The sequence below is a fragment of the Caenorhabditis elegans genome, chromosome III, assembly GCF_000002985.6.
Source record: "Caenorhabditis elegans chromosome III".
NCBI lineage: Eukaryota > Metazoa > Nematoda > Chromadorea > Rhabditida > Rhabditidae > Caenorhabditis > Caenorhabditis elegans.
Genome location: NC_003281.10, coordinates 3,363,665 through 3,376,870, shown reverse-complemented (window position 1 = coordinate 3,376,870; position 13,206 = coordinate 3,363,665). Strand labels below are relative to the sequence as shown.

The window sequence follows — 13,206 nt, the reverse complement described above, 5'->3', positions numbered from 1 at the left end:
ACTTGACCTTCAATCAATCAGAAGTCAAAAGAAGAAGTCCTTTGTGTGAAAAGGTGTCACCATTTCATGCTTTTCTTGCAAGTTGTTGTGTTAACCCCCCGCGCATCCTCACGGCGACTGGTTTTTTTTTCGAGAAGCTTTCAAACTTTTTTTCGCTGCTGTTTTGCTGGTTCTTGTTATTGTGATATTTTCTTGGTTTAGTAGCTTTAATGACAGTTTATTGAACCGAAAAGTGTGATGTTTTAAGAACAATTTTGCGGTTTTAAGTCCTAATTCCCATTGCAATTTCAATACGAATAGATGATAAAATCAAATCTTTGCAAAGATCATATTAAAAGATGATTAATGATTATCTTCTTGAAAACCTGCGCACGTACAGAGATGATTTATAAAGATTGTGAATGCGTCCAAAAAACGTGGACTGCAAAATATACTTTGACCTGTGAAATTTTGACTTGTACTATAATAGGAGACAAATGACCTAAAGATATAGGATCTTTTGAATAGGTACCTACAACAAGTTTATATGTATAGGAGCACTTTCAACTAGAAAAAGTCAATCTGAAATTGTTTTAGGATATTTTTTTATTAAAAATGAGTGGTTAAAAGTTTGCGTTAAATATATGTGTTCCAAGACTAATAGTGTTATAAAGATGTTTTATGATTTAGAAATTTTTGACCGTTGTGTTAAATTTTCTGAGGAAACTTTCATGACACATATGCAGATGTTGATGCTGTCACTGCAAAATAATTCAAATTTGATATCGATATCAAAAATTTGAACGAATGAATCATTGAATATGATATTATTATTATTATTCAGATCCTGTTTCTTCAGGCCTGATGTTTAAAAATGACTCATTCAAGTGACACTAGTGTACTCCTCTCGGGCAAGTTCTTGAACTCTTGGGATTTCTTGGGATTTTTCTGCGTTAGATATTTCAAATTTAGTTTTTTTAAATTTCGGCAGTTCTCTACAGCAGGGCTCCCATGTAGGCGTTTAAACGCCTGCCTGCTTAGCCTTAAGGCGACCTCAGCCTGCCTCTGGCCTCAATGCGCGCCTTATGCTAAAACATAAGTCAACTTTATTCATTTCTTAAAAAATAATTTTCAACAAGTTGTTGAAAATGATAAACTTTGAAATTTGAAAATTCACTTTAAAATGAGAAGAGACGAAAAGCCGGCGTGAGGCGGGTAGGTTTCAGGCAGGTGTCAGGCGCCGAAAACGCGCCTGCCTACCATGAAAGTTCTACTCTACCGTTTTTCTTTTGAATATCAAACTCAGAAACTACAGAAATGATAGAAGTGCTGGATCTCAGAAAATTGTCAGCAATCACTTTTTACTACTTTCATTCAAAAAAATATGTGAGCTGAAACTAGTGTCTCATTAGACACTGTGAAGAGGCCATGTTCAAAAATCAGGTTTCTTGGATTGAAAATCTTTTTCCGACAATTTTTGTGAAGAACTGATGTTGTTATTATATTTGAACTACATATTAAATTTTTTTTTTCTATTATCCTCTTTTTTTCTCTTACTTTCACGTTCAAAAAAACGTATTCAATAATAATAATAATAATATTAACCAATAAACAGAATTCAGAAAAAAAATCCACTATTTATGAGAAATGAGCTCGAAATTACTCTACACCTCTCTTCTTTAAACTCTCTTGTCTTTTTCAATGGAGGTTTCAGGACAAAGTTAGTATGTTCAAACAATAAAAAATTATATAAACACCGTGCTACTGTCACAAACCTTCCATTAAAAATATGTTTTTCGAGTTACAGTCGTTTTAGTAATCATCATCAAAAACGGACTCACGAGATGTCCGCCGCTTTATTACTTGCCATGTGTTGGATGAATATGTGCAACATGTAAAAATAAATATGCCTGAACACGAGCTACATCTTACCAATTGAAACTTTTTTGATAGCTTTCCTAGTTTTGGAGTTATGCTCATTGGAAAAATTATCGAAATCATCAAAAAACAGAAAGTGGATATCTTTTCGGCCAGCACTGTATATGCTACTGCACAAGTTCAATAGGATGTGCCTACCCCACAAAACACGAACGAACTATTCAAGTGTTCCAGTGCCCCCGTAACCAGTTCTCATTAAGTGTTTTGTGTGAACTCTCTCTGTTCCCCCGAGTAGATCCGATTATCTTGACACAGTGGTGAAGCTGTTTGACAAGCATATGTTTTGTTGATTATTGCTCAGCACCAGAGCTCCTAAACCAGTCTTGTTTAAAAAAGAGGGAGTTGAGTTCCACGTTTTTCACGCACTTCACCTTTCCGCGCGCGCGCTCTCGCGGGGGGAGCTTGTCAAAAAATATATAGTGTTTTCTTTCGGTGTGTGCTCAGAGAATGTTCCTCTTTTTCATTCTGTATCTTTCTCACTTCCCGCCCTCTCTGTGCCCCCTGTCACCTTTCGCGCAGGTATTAATTTGCTTGGTCTTCTTTTTCTCTTTCAAAATTATTCTACCTCATCGGAGATTCATCTGTAACCCGTTCTTCTTTTCATCACACTCTCTTTTCCCAATTCTTAATCATTATCTGTGCGTCTTCTGTGTACATCTCTTCATCTCTTTCTCTTTTTCGCCACGCGCGCGTATCATTTTCAGTTTGATAGATCAATTTCAGCCACTTTTTCTTGTTCTTGATGTCAATTTTGTACTGTTTTGAAGGAAAATTTCCAAAGTTTCCAAATTAAAAAAAAACACTGCGTGCGCAACCTATTGTGTAGATTTGTGGAGATATACGGGGATTTTACTTTTTTTTTTGAAAATTTGAAATTTGTTGCTTTTCGACAATTTTTCTCTACAAAAAAATCCTAAACTAGAAATTTCTAACCGAAAAAACCTGCGGCTGACACCTCATGGGTTCACTTTTTTTTCAAAAAGTTGTTGAGCGATTTTTCCCGGAAAAATTTCATTTTTTTAAGAAACAGTTCATAAAATTTTCCAAAAAATCATATTTTTCGCAATTATGAAATTATTTCCGAGGATTCTGCAATTTTTGAACGTTTTTGTTCCAAAAAATGTATTTTTAAACTATTTTTTGGATTTTAAATATTTGAAAATAATTCGAAATTTTTTCCGAATTCTAAAATTAAACATTTCATGTTTTGCCCAAAATATTCAAATTTTCTTTTAAAAAAGTACCCAGAAAGTCTAAAATTGTATCATTTATTAGAAAATAAGCGACAGGCAGGAGTTATCCAGGCAGGCATGAAATCGGTAGGTAGGCAGGCAGGAGGTAAGGAAGTAGGCATGTAGGCAGATGGTAGAAGATGTATTTAGGCACTTAGCTATGCAGGTAGGTAGGCATGTAGGTAGGCATACTTGGGCACGTAATCAGACCTAGTTTCCGTTCCAGAACCCTGAAATTGTTGTTTTTTCCAAAATTTCTGTTTGTTTGTTTTTCCCCATTTTAATCACTGATACTATCACCCAATTCTGATAGTGTTTCTTGATGTGAAACGTCCCGCTGTGAGACGAAAAAGATGTGAAAAGGGACCCGAAAAGTGATTGAAAAGAAAAAGTGAATAAGAAGAATTGAATAGTGTAATACAAATGTGTTGAGAAAATGAATAAACATACAGAGACAGTGTCACTTTTCTCCGCCCCCTCTTCTCCTTTTCAACTATTTTTCTTTTTCAAACAATAGGCTTCAAGTAGTTGAAGCTGATGGAAGCTATCTTTTTTTTTTTTGGATCACTCTGAAATTTAATTTTTGGTATTTTTTCAAACAGTAATTTCCAAACTTGTGATTAAAAAAAAATTTCCAAAAATTTAATTTTTTTGACTTTTCGGTTTTTCAAACTTTTCGATGATTTTTTTTCGTCATTTTATTGGATTTTAGAATTTTCAAAATTCGGTAATTTTCTATGGCTTTTGAAATGCAATTTTATAAAGTGAAATTATCGATTTTTCAAACTTTTCAGTGGTTATTAATTTTTAAAGGAAGTTTCAATTTTTTTAAAACATTTTTAAACCACTTATCGATTTCTAAATATTTATCTTTACGAAAAAAGGAATTATCGACTCTAAATTTTTCCTATAATTTTTTTGTGATAATTTTCAATTCATAAAAGTATTTTCCAAATTCCGCAAAGGTTGATTTTATTACAAATATTCAATTTTTAAAATTAATTTGTATAGAATGATAAATCGCGAATAATTGAAATTACCATTTATCGAATTTTTTTTAAATTTTTCAAATCACTGATTTTGAAATTTGGATGAAAATGCGCTCCACCGCACACCCCTAGAATCTTATAATAACACTTGTTCATTCTAAAACATCCGAATGTCACGAAGGACGATATTGTACATTCGACTTTTTTATTACCCAATTTTATTTCTTTTCCAATTTCTCACATGTCGTGAGAACTGTCAACAATGTCAGAGGTTGTTTCGAAATTATTTTTATTTCCCAATTATTAATATGAGTTTCCTGCGTCATTCTTTGATATTTGAATTTCGAACTCTTCAGCGTTTCTCTAGTTTCTGCTTGTTACCGGAGATGCTATAAAAAGAGTACTCGAGGGCAGCACTCTAGTTTATACTTTCTGAGAGGTGCTATGTGTTTTTAAGGAAAACTGTGCGGTAGAGCGCACTTGCATTTCCCCGTCTTTTTTTGACCTACTGTAGATTAACGCTAGAATCTGTGGCGTCGCATGTTTAAAAAGCGAAGTTATCCCTGGGATTACTGTAGATCAATAGCTTGATTTTTGGGATTACTGTAGGTTTTGCGGTGGAGCGCACTTGCTCTTTTCCTTCATTGACCCACAGGATACATTTTCTCAGAAAATTTAAATTTCCCGGCAAAAATTTTGAAAAAGCTGAACATCCCTTCAAAAACTTTTCACAGCCCGCGAAAATATTTTTTGAAAAAAAGTGAATTTTCAGCGAAAACTTGAAGTCCCTTCTAAAAATTTTCTTCTCAAAAAATTTGAATTTCCCGCAGAAATGTTTATCTCAGAATTTTTAAAATTTCAAAAAATTGCGCGACATCATTGGCCACGCCCATTCTATGCTCCGCCCGTTTTTCAAAATTTGTACATATTTCTCAAAAAAAAACGAACACTGATTTTCGCTGAGAGAGCTTATAAGCCACGCCCAATTTGTGGGCGTGGCCTAAGATTTGCGCGTCAAATATGGTGCATCGAGTATTTGCCAAGAAAATTGTGGAGGTGACGTGAAGCCGGGAGTTTCAATTTTTCTGATTTATTTTCTGATTCCTATCACAATTATGCTCTGTACTCAAAAAAAGCTGTGTAAAAATCGTGTATTTATTTGAAATTTCAAGCCCCCCTTGAGTCAGCGTCACACCTAAAACAAAATCACATGTGCCAATGTTTTGCATGAAACCCCCAAAGTTTCAGAAACAAAAACAATTGTTTTCCAAACCCATCACGAGATTTTATTAAATTGCAAATCTATTAATTAGATCTTTGATGAATTAATACATAATATAATTAGCTAATTGCCACAGAAATTCTTGGAATTTGCTCGTAAAATCTGGTGTATTGTGCCCGTCAAAGTTCGGAGTCAGATGAAAAAATTGAACTCCGGAGCTCCTTGACAACCTCTGAACTTTTGTTGTTGGCCTGCAAGGCCTAGTGGTCTAAGGCCCCAGCTGTTTTGCAACCCCGCGGGTTGCTGGACTTCAAGTCACTTGACGGCAAATTGCTTATTGAAAACATTTTTTTCTGAACTTTTTCTATTAAAATAGCACTTTACTTTGTCATGTTTTTGTTTCTATTTCTCTATTTTTCAGTCTATAGAACTAATGCTGATCTAGTTCATTTTACTTTTGAGTCCCTCCTGCCTTCCTCTCATTTTGTTTTTGCTCCATTGTTATCTGATTGACCACTGATAAGAAGAAAAAAAAACGTCAAGTATTGTGAAATTGTTTAGGCTGTACATTGTGTTTATTGCATGGACAGTGGTTTTCCGGTCTGGCTAACGACTTATTTTTTATCTAAAAGCGACGTAAAATAGTAGTATTTCAAAACATTAAAAGCTCCTAGGAAGCAAAAAAAAAACACAACTTTTTGAAGTGTTCTCATTTTTTTGAAAAGCTTTTGACCCAAAAACGAAGGAAGTTATAAACTTTGGATTCCCGTCTGTGTTCTAAAAAATCTGGTTGGTGCGCGCCTCTTAACCTCGGCCACTGGGACCACCAAAATTTGTTAACTTTGCTAACCACTGCGGTCGTAATGCATCAAATCTTACGCGCATTATTTTCAAAACTTTTGGAACTTTTCGAGATATTGGCTAGGCTTATAAGTATAGTTTAACATAGGAAATTAATAGAAAAGCTTCAAAATCTTACACTAAACATCTAGAACCAGAACATCTATCCCCCCTCCGCTCATACTTCATTTCTTCATTGAATAAGATCAACCTTGAAAAGTCGGAAGCTTTCCCTTCGTCTCCAATATGTCTGACTTTTACCACCCCCTCATTTGATTCTTGTTGGGGTTTTTGTCAACTTAACCACCTAAGTAAAAGCTCTTATCATTCCCCACCTACGCTTCTCTATTTCCAGCACCTTGATCTATCATTTAATGTACTCTGAATACTTGAATTTTGAGCATATTGTTATCTTATCAGAGTAACTTTTTTATCTTTAATGAGAAAAAGTTTCTCCCCAGGTCGCCTGATTCTACGAAAATCGAGATTGTCTTCTGTCAGTTATCAGTGATAAGGAAGCTTTTCGAAAGTCAGGTACACAGTTCGAAAAGTCATTTTTCGGAGGTTTCAGGCTTGAAAAATAGTTTCTGTTTAGTACTCGAAGATCGCTTGAAAATTCGAAACAATTTTTTTACGACGAAAATTTTTTTTCTAATTAGAGATTATTGATAAATCCAAAAATTGTTCTATGTATTGAAGTTTGTTTTTGCTATATTTAAATAATTATAGTTTGTCTTTATCAGCCTAGCACCCCCAAAGCAAAATAAAAACCACCCCCCCCCCCTTTACTTTTTTTCTGGCCTAAATTCGAGTACCTGTATCTTTGCTGTCTTTTAAGATAGTAATAGTTTTAAATGCAATAATATAGAGCGAAATGTAATAAACATTTTTGTAGTTGACACTTTTTTGATAGCTTAAAAAAGAACCGAGATACAAGATGTCCAAGAAGTTAAGAAATTTTTCGGAGTTCACAGGCGTTGAGGGGGCGGGGGGCTTGAAATTTTTTTTAGTAAGTAAGTTGTTTTTTTTATTTTACTATAACCTTGTTTTATCATATTTTTAGCATAGTATTGCTCTATTAGTATAGAAAGCTCTGCCTATTCAGATTTTGGGCCTCACTCACTTCAACAGTCAACTTTGAAAGTCCCTCTATCTCTACTCTGCTTGAAGATACCAAAAAGGTTTCAATTATAAAAGTGTAGAGCAGATTCTAATAATCAATTTTGTTGTTGACATTTTTTTGATATCTTCCAGTGTAACCGAGATACAAGAGTTCAGATAAGTTTGGAACTTTTTCGCTCTATTCCACCGAGAAAACACCAAAAACAGGAACTTTCGCAGAAAAAGTTTAATTATGACCTTTAAAAATTCCAGAAAACATGTCATGTCACACACTGGCAAAATATTTACACAAAATTTGTGTTTGCAATAAACTGCGGCCGATAACAGTAATTAATCAAAGCGTCCTCTACTAAAAAATGCCCCACACGTCACATAACATGTTCTTTTTGACCAGGCTGAAATATTCTGTAACAAAATTGATTAAACTTTATTTTGCAGCAAAAAAAAACGGATTTTGTTCTTTCATCGAAAAGTCACGGAGTCACAAATTAGGCCCGCTTCCTTCCTGTCTTGACTTCTCAAATTTCTGCAATTTCATCTGACCAGTCGAATGACTAATCAAAGAAATAGGAAAAAAACTTAGCCTATGATATATAGAAGACGCATCTTTTTCTCTGCTAATGTGAATGTTATTTCCATTATGACCTGTTTAAGCTTCTTCTTCTCCAAAAATCTTCTCGTGACGTAATTCAACTTTGACCTCTCTAACTGTGTAAGATTCTTTGTCGGCGTATACTATTGTTGTGATAATTCTTCGGTGAATACTGGCTGATAACCTAGATTTTCACCGACTTTTGTTTGGTGACCGTTGGCAGTGCCGCCAAATTTGCGCGTCAAATATGGTGTAGTGCCATTTTCGGATTAGCTCGGCGGCAAGCTCGCACCCGTGGAGCAGAGGCTAGTAGCGTCTGGAGACCCAGGTTCGTTCCCTGTTGTGGCCGTTTTTCATTTTGCAACAATAAAACCACTTTAAATGGTTTTAGATTTCGAGGAGAAAAAGTGTTTGGCCTCCTGTTTGCCCAAGTGATGAAAAGTTAAACACAACCCTCCTTTTCACCACCAGCCACCACTGTGAGAGAGAGAGGGTTCTGGTTTTTGTTTTACTTTCTGCCTAGAAGCAGCCTATTTCACCAAAACTACCAGTTGTAGTTCGACGTTTCAAAAAAAAAAAAACTATCATCACTTTTCTATTTGCGTTCCCATTTTTACTCCATGACTGCTCACTCTAGTTCTTAGTTTTCTTGGCTTTCTAATTGTAGAACGCTTTTCTTTATTCTCTTTTAGTACTCACCTAAACCTAATAGTAAGACATCAGATTTGACGCGCAAACTTAACAAGTTAGGCAATATTAGCGCCCGGTGGCCTACTGGGTTAAGGCGCTGACGGACGCTGTAACGACGTCGGTTCGACCCCCCGCAGTGGCGAATTACTTTTAATCTGTCTTGCAAGCCTATAAGCTTACATGACATCAGTTTTGCAATCTGACTCATTCCGATTTCTGGTCTCTCTAATTCTACAAATTCCTACAATATAACAGCACCGAACGAACTCGTCACATTTTCGTACAAGAATCGTGTCGCCTACTGTATGGCACGTGCTTCACCGGGTTCACCAAATTGCAAATGACACTGACGATAACAATCTTCTTCTTTTCTTCGTCTTTTATTGTACCCGAAAATCGAAAACAAATGTACGCGCCCAGAAGTTTGGCGATCAGTTTTCAGACAAACTATTCGAGTTATTGTGATTTTTTGAGGGGCGAATTCTCTGATAAATCATCACTGTGGTCAAGTGTTTCCGGTGCTTCTTGTTCCTTTTCCTCGATAATGAGTTATATTTAGATGTGTTGTATAGTTGAAAGTATTTATATGAAAGGCACTAGCCATGCCTTCGTTAGTTTTGTTATTACTCGCTTTTTCCAAAAACCCCAATGCACCATATTTGACGCGCAAGTTTTTTCACACTTGGGCTCAAAATTTATGCATTATGGTGTAGTGGGTTAAGACGGCGGGCGCCGAGCACGCAACCAAAGTTCGGTCCTACGCCGCGTAAATACTCTTTTCTAAAAAATTTGCACCCAAATATGTTCTCCTGACGTCGAGACGGGGGTTCCAGTTTCGGATTCAAAGACTCTAAAATCATAGACTACAATATTACACACACATAAATTCTGATATCATACATATATTCTGAAATCATCGCGTTCTACCCCAATCTTCAGACGTCAGAATAATTCCTTTGAGATCTCGCCTTCCGCGCATCATCATCATCATTATATATAATCGAATCATCCTTCCACTTAACTTTGAACTTTCTTAGAACATTTCTATTGCTGTACTTTTTTGTTCTTTAGACGTCAGCTCTCCCCCCTACCATCAATCTTCAAATTTGATTTATTTTCCATAATAAATAACAATGATAACACCAAAAAAAAGTAATCTATAGATCATCCCCTTGTCTGCCAGAATAATGTATGTTATTTGGAATTTCTGAAATGCAGAGTATCCCACGTGTTTCCCACGAGTTTTGTGAATTGTTTCTGATAAGACCTCCTGTAAGAAACCAGTGAGCATTTACGTTCAAGTGCATCAAAAAGTGTTATAGACAATTATAGTTTGACTTATTTTACGTAATTTCCGCTGAATTTCTTCCTTATCTTTATTGTTTTCCAGCCAAAAATTCTCGTATAAATTCGCTGCCAGGAATAGAAATAACCCGTTTATCATTATCACAATTTCAGTTCAAAATTACGCGACAACCTACACACTCATCTCCCGGTGCATCGGGCACCAACAACAATAATACACCAATGACACTTCCAGTTTTGGCGAAAAAAATGAAGAAGCTGGCTTCACTGCAGTTCTTCAATCTGAAACTTTTACTGAATGGAGAATCAAGTCGTGGCTTCTCAAAGTTTAAGAAGAACTATAAGCTGAAAGCAGAGTTGGGAAGAGGTGGATTCGGAGTTGTATACAGAGCTGTCAGGACTTGTGATAATGCACTTGTTGCAGTGAAATTCATCGAGAGAAGCAATGTTAAAGAATGGGCAAGGGTGAGTTTATAGCTTTTCTTGGAAATTGACACCCGTTTTTGCTCAGAATTTTGTAATTTCCATAGGGATTTCTCATGGTCTGAATTGTTTTAAAAACCGAGCATACTGGCTTGTTAGACTGATTGTGGGTTTCAAGCATAACTTTTTTAGGTTTAGGCGTTTAGGTGTTTTGGCTTAGGTCTTTGGGCTTATATTTTTGTGCTTAAATTTAAGGCTCATATTTAAGGCTTATATTTAAGGCGTATAATTAAGCTGATAATTAAGGCTTAAATTTAAGGTTTATATTTAAGGCTTATCTTGCCAAGCTTAAATTTTTATGATTATGTTTTCAGAAAATTGATTTCGAAACTTTTTTTTCACAGAAAGCTCACAAAACTTACTGAAACTATTCCACATTCTCTAAATTTTAAAAACTCACCGGAAACCTCTTATCCTTCCAGATAAACGGCGAACAAGTCCCAATGGAGATTTGCATGCTCGCCAAATGCTCAAAAGTGCGAGGAGTGATTCGTCTTCTCGACTGGTACAGTATCCCAGAAGGCTTCCTAATTGTCATGGAACGACCGTACCCTTGCATTGACATGTTCGATTTTATTAAGGGACAGGGAAAGATTAGCGAAGATATGGCAAGATTCTTGTTCAGACAAATTGCAGTGACTGTTCATGAATGTGTTCAGAATCGTGTACTTCATAGGGATTTGAAGGTAAATTTTGACACTAAATTCGCGCGGGAATTTAAAATTCTTACAAATAATTTTGGATTGAAATAAAAGTTTTTTTGTGAGCTTTCAAAACTAAAACTCAATTATCAATATTTTCAGGACGAAAACATCGTGATCGACTTGGTCACCGGCTCCACAAAACTCATCGATTTCGGCGCGGCCACCGTACTCCGAAGAAGCCAATACTCTGATTTCCAAGGAACCCGACTCTATTGCCCACCTGAATGGTTCTTACATTCTCTCTATCTTGGACGAGAAGCTGCTGTCTGGTCGTTGGGAGTACTCTTGTACAACTCACTCAACGGTCGACTACCATTCAGAAATGAGAAGGACATTTGTACGGCACATCTGTTGGGCCCACTTCCATTCTTTGTTCCTGTTAGTGCAGAGGTTAAAGATCTGATTAGCAAGTGTCTGACATTCGATCCATTCCAAAGATGCTCTCTTGAAGCAATTCTTAATCATCCATGGGTCAAACAACAGACACTTTCATGGGATGCTTTGACAAAGAATAAGGTTCAGAAGAAGACATCGGAATCTTCAGATGGTAAGTTGCATAAGAAAAGGTGCATCGATCAACAATCTAAAAAACTAAACAATTTCCAGACCATCACAGCGAGACTCTCGGTGATCACTCTGAAACCGAGGAGGACAGAAGCCCCCCGACCAGCAGCGTCTCCCAGCAGCCTGGCAGTGCTGATGAAGGAGTCGGCCTATCAGCGAGTTCTTCGAATACGGTAAGAATTTTTATTCCGGTAGTTAATATGTAAACACAGTAATTATCACATTTTTGAACATGATTCGTGCGTCACGGGAGGCTCGTGATGCGTAACTTGTCGAGACATTTTTGGCAGATCGTATCTAGGTTGTTTTTGGGTTTTTTCAAAAATTGTTAATTAACAAAATGTTTAGAATTTCTTTTTCTACAACTTTTATTTAAAAATTAACGTGTAGCATTAAAAGTAACAGAAATATAAGCTATCCAAGTTGAATAAGGTGTTTGCACATGGTGCATCGACATGTGGTTTCTCAGCTAACTTTGAACGCTCATATCTCAGTTGTCTTCAAGTTTATCAAAAAATTTTCAACTAATAAAATGTTAGTTGGAGTTTTTTCAATAACTCTATAATTGAGCATTTTTTAATGTTTTCAAATTAAACCGAGATATGGCCCTTTAAAGTAAATTATGTGTTACGCACATGGAGCATTGACTCATAGTCAGGATCTCTCAGTTAACTTTGAACGCTTATATCTCGCTTCTCTTCAATTTTATTAGAAAGCCGTAAACTACTACTTTGTTGAAAAATTATTTTTCTCTAAAATATGGCTAAAAACTAATGTCTATCATTAAAATAAACCAAGATATATATATATATATAGACGCCAAAAAAAACGGTGAAAAATTTTGTACATGGGGCATCGACTTAAATGACTTTGGCGGTAATTTTTGATTTTGTAAAACGTATTTTGTTTAGATCTTTTTCAAAACATTTGTGCTAACCTAAATAACTATAATAAAACCATCTCCCGTCTACAACTCCAATATATTTCCAGCACAACCAGAAAAAGCCGAACCACAAAGAGTTCCGAATGGCGAAAACCTCCCTGCTCGCCCCACCCACCTCAATCGAAATGAAGGCAGCAGTTCAGGCATCAAAAACGCCCACGCAGTTCAATGTTCACACCGCATTAAAGAATCAGCGACAAATCAAGAAGCATCACAGCCCGCAGCCACCCAACTCTACCGTACTCACCGCGTTACGACGGGCAATGTCAAGAGAGGCACAGAATCGAATTAGCGGCGTCTTCTCGCAGGACTAGTTTTGTTTCTGCTGGAAGTTATCTTAATTTTTTGATTTGAAAAATGTTTATGTACAAATTTGAAGTCCTTAATCTTAACACAAAAGCCCCTTAGCTTTCTATTTCCCCAGAATTCTTTCATTTTGTCGCTTTAGACCCCCCAAATGCCCCCGACTTGCGATACAAACTGTACCGGCAAACCATTTTTTTCACTTGACCAAATTTTTCTTTTTATTGGGTATTCCATGCATGATAATGACAGAATCACATTGTTCTTGACAATTTGCAAAATAAAACTTTTCCTTCGATT

General features: G+C 36.0%; 1 protein-coding gene and 3 non-coding genes across 4 annotated transcripts; 3 read left to right on the top strand and 1 right to left on the bottom strand.

Moving 5' to 3' along the window:
- Positions 1 to 8,237: 8,237 nt before the first annotated feature.
- On the bottom strand, positions 8,238 to 8,386 carry F45H7.9. Its single transcript, NR_052174.1, has one exon. It is a non-coding gene; the product is annotated as an Unclassified non-coding RNA F45H7.9 (non-coding RNA).
- Positions 8,387 to 8,873: 487 nt separating this feature from the next.
- F45H7.8 lies at positions 8,874 to 9,061 on the top strand. Its single transcript, NR_052173.1, has one exon. It is a non-coding gene; the product is annotated as an Unclassified non-coding RNA F45H7.8 (non-coding RNA).
- Positions 9,062 to 9,286: 225 nt separating this feature from the next.
- On the top strand, positions 9,287 to 9,436 carry F45H7.14. Its single transcript, NR_052172.1, has one exon. It is a non-coding gene; the product is annotated as an Unclassified non-coding RNA F45H7.14 (non-coding RNA).
- Positions 9,437 to 10,062: 626 nt separating this feature from the next.
- On the top strand, positions 10,063 to 13,203 carry prk-2 (Serine/threonine-protein kinase prk-2). Its single transcript, NM_065295.8, has 5 exons — positions 10,063 to 10,374; positions 10,815 to 11,078; positions 11,196 to 11,643; positions 11,703 to 11,833; positions 12,651 to 13,203. The coding sequence occupies exons 1-5, from the start codon at positions 10,159 to 10,161 to the stop codon at positions 12,915 to 12,917; spliced, it is 1,326 nt and encodes a 441-aa protein (NP_497696.2). The 5' UTR covers positions 10,063 to 10,158; the 3' UTR covers positions 12,918 to 13,203.
- Positions 13,204 to 13,206: the final 3 nt, after the last annotated feature.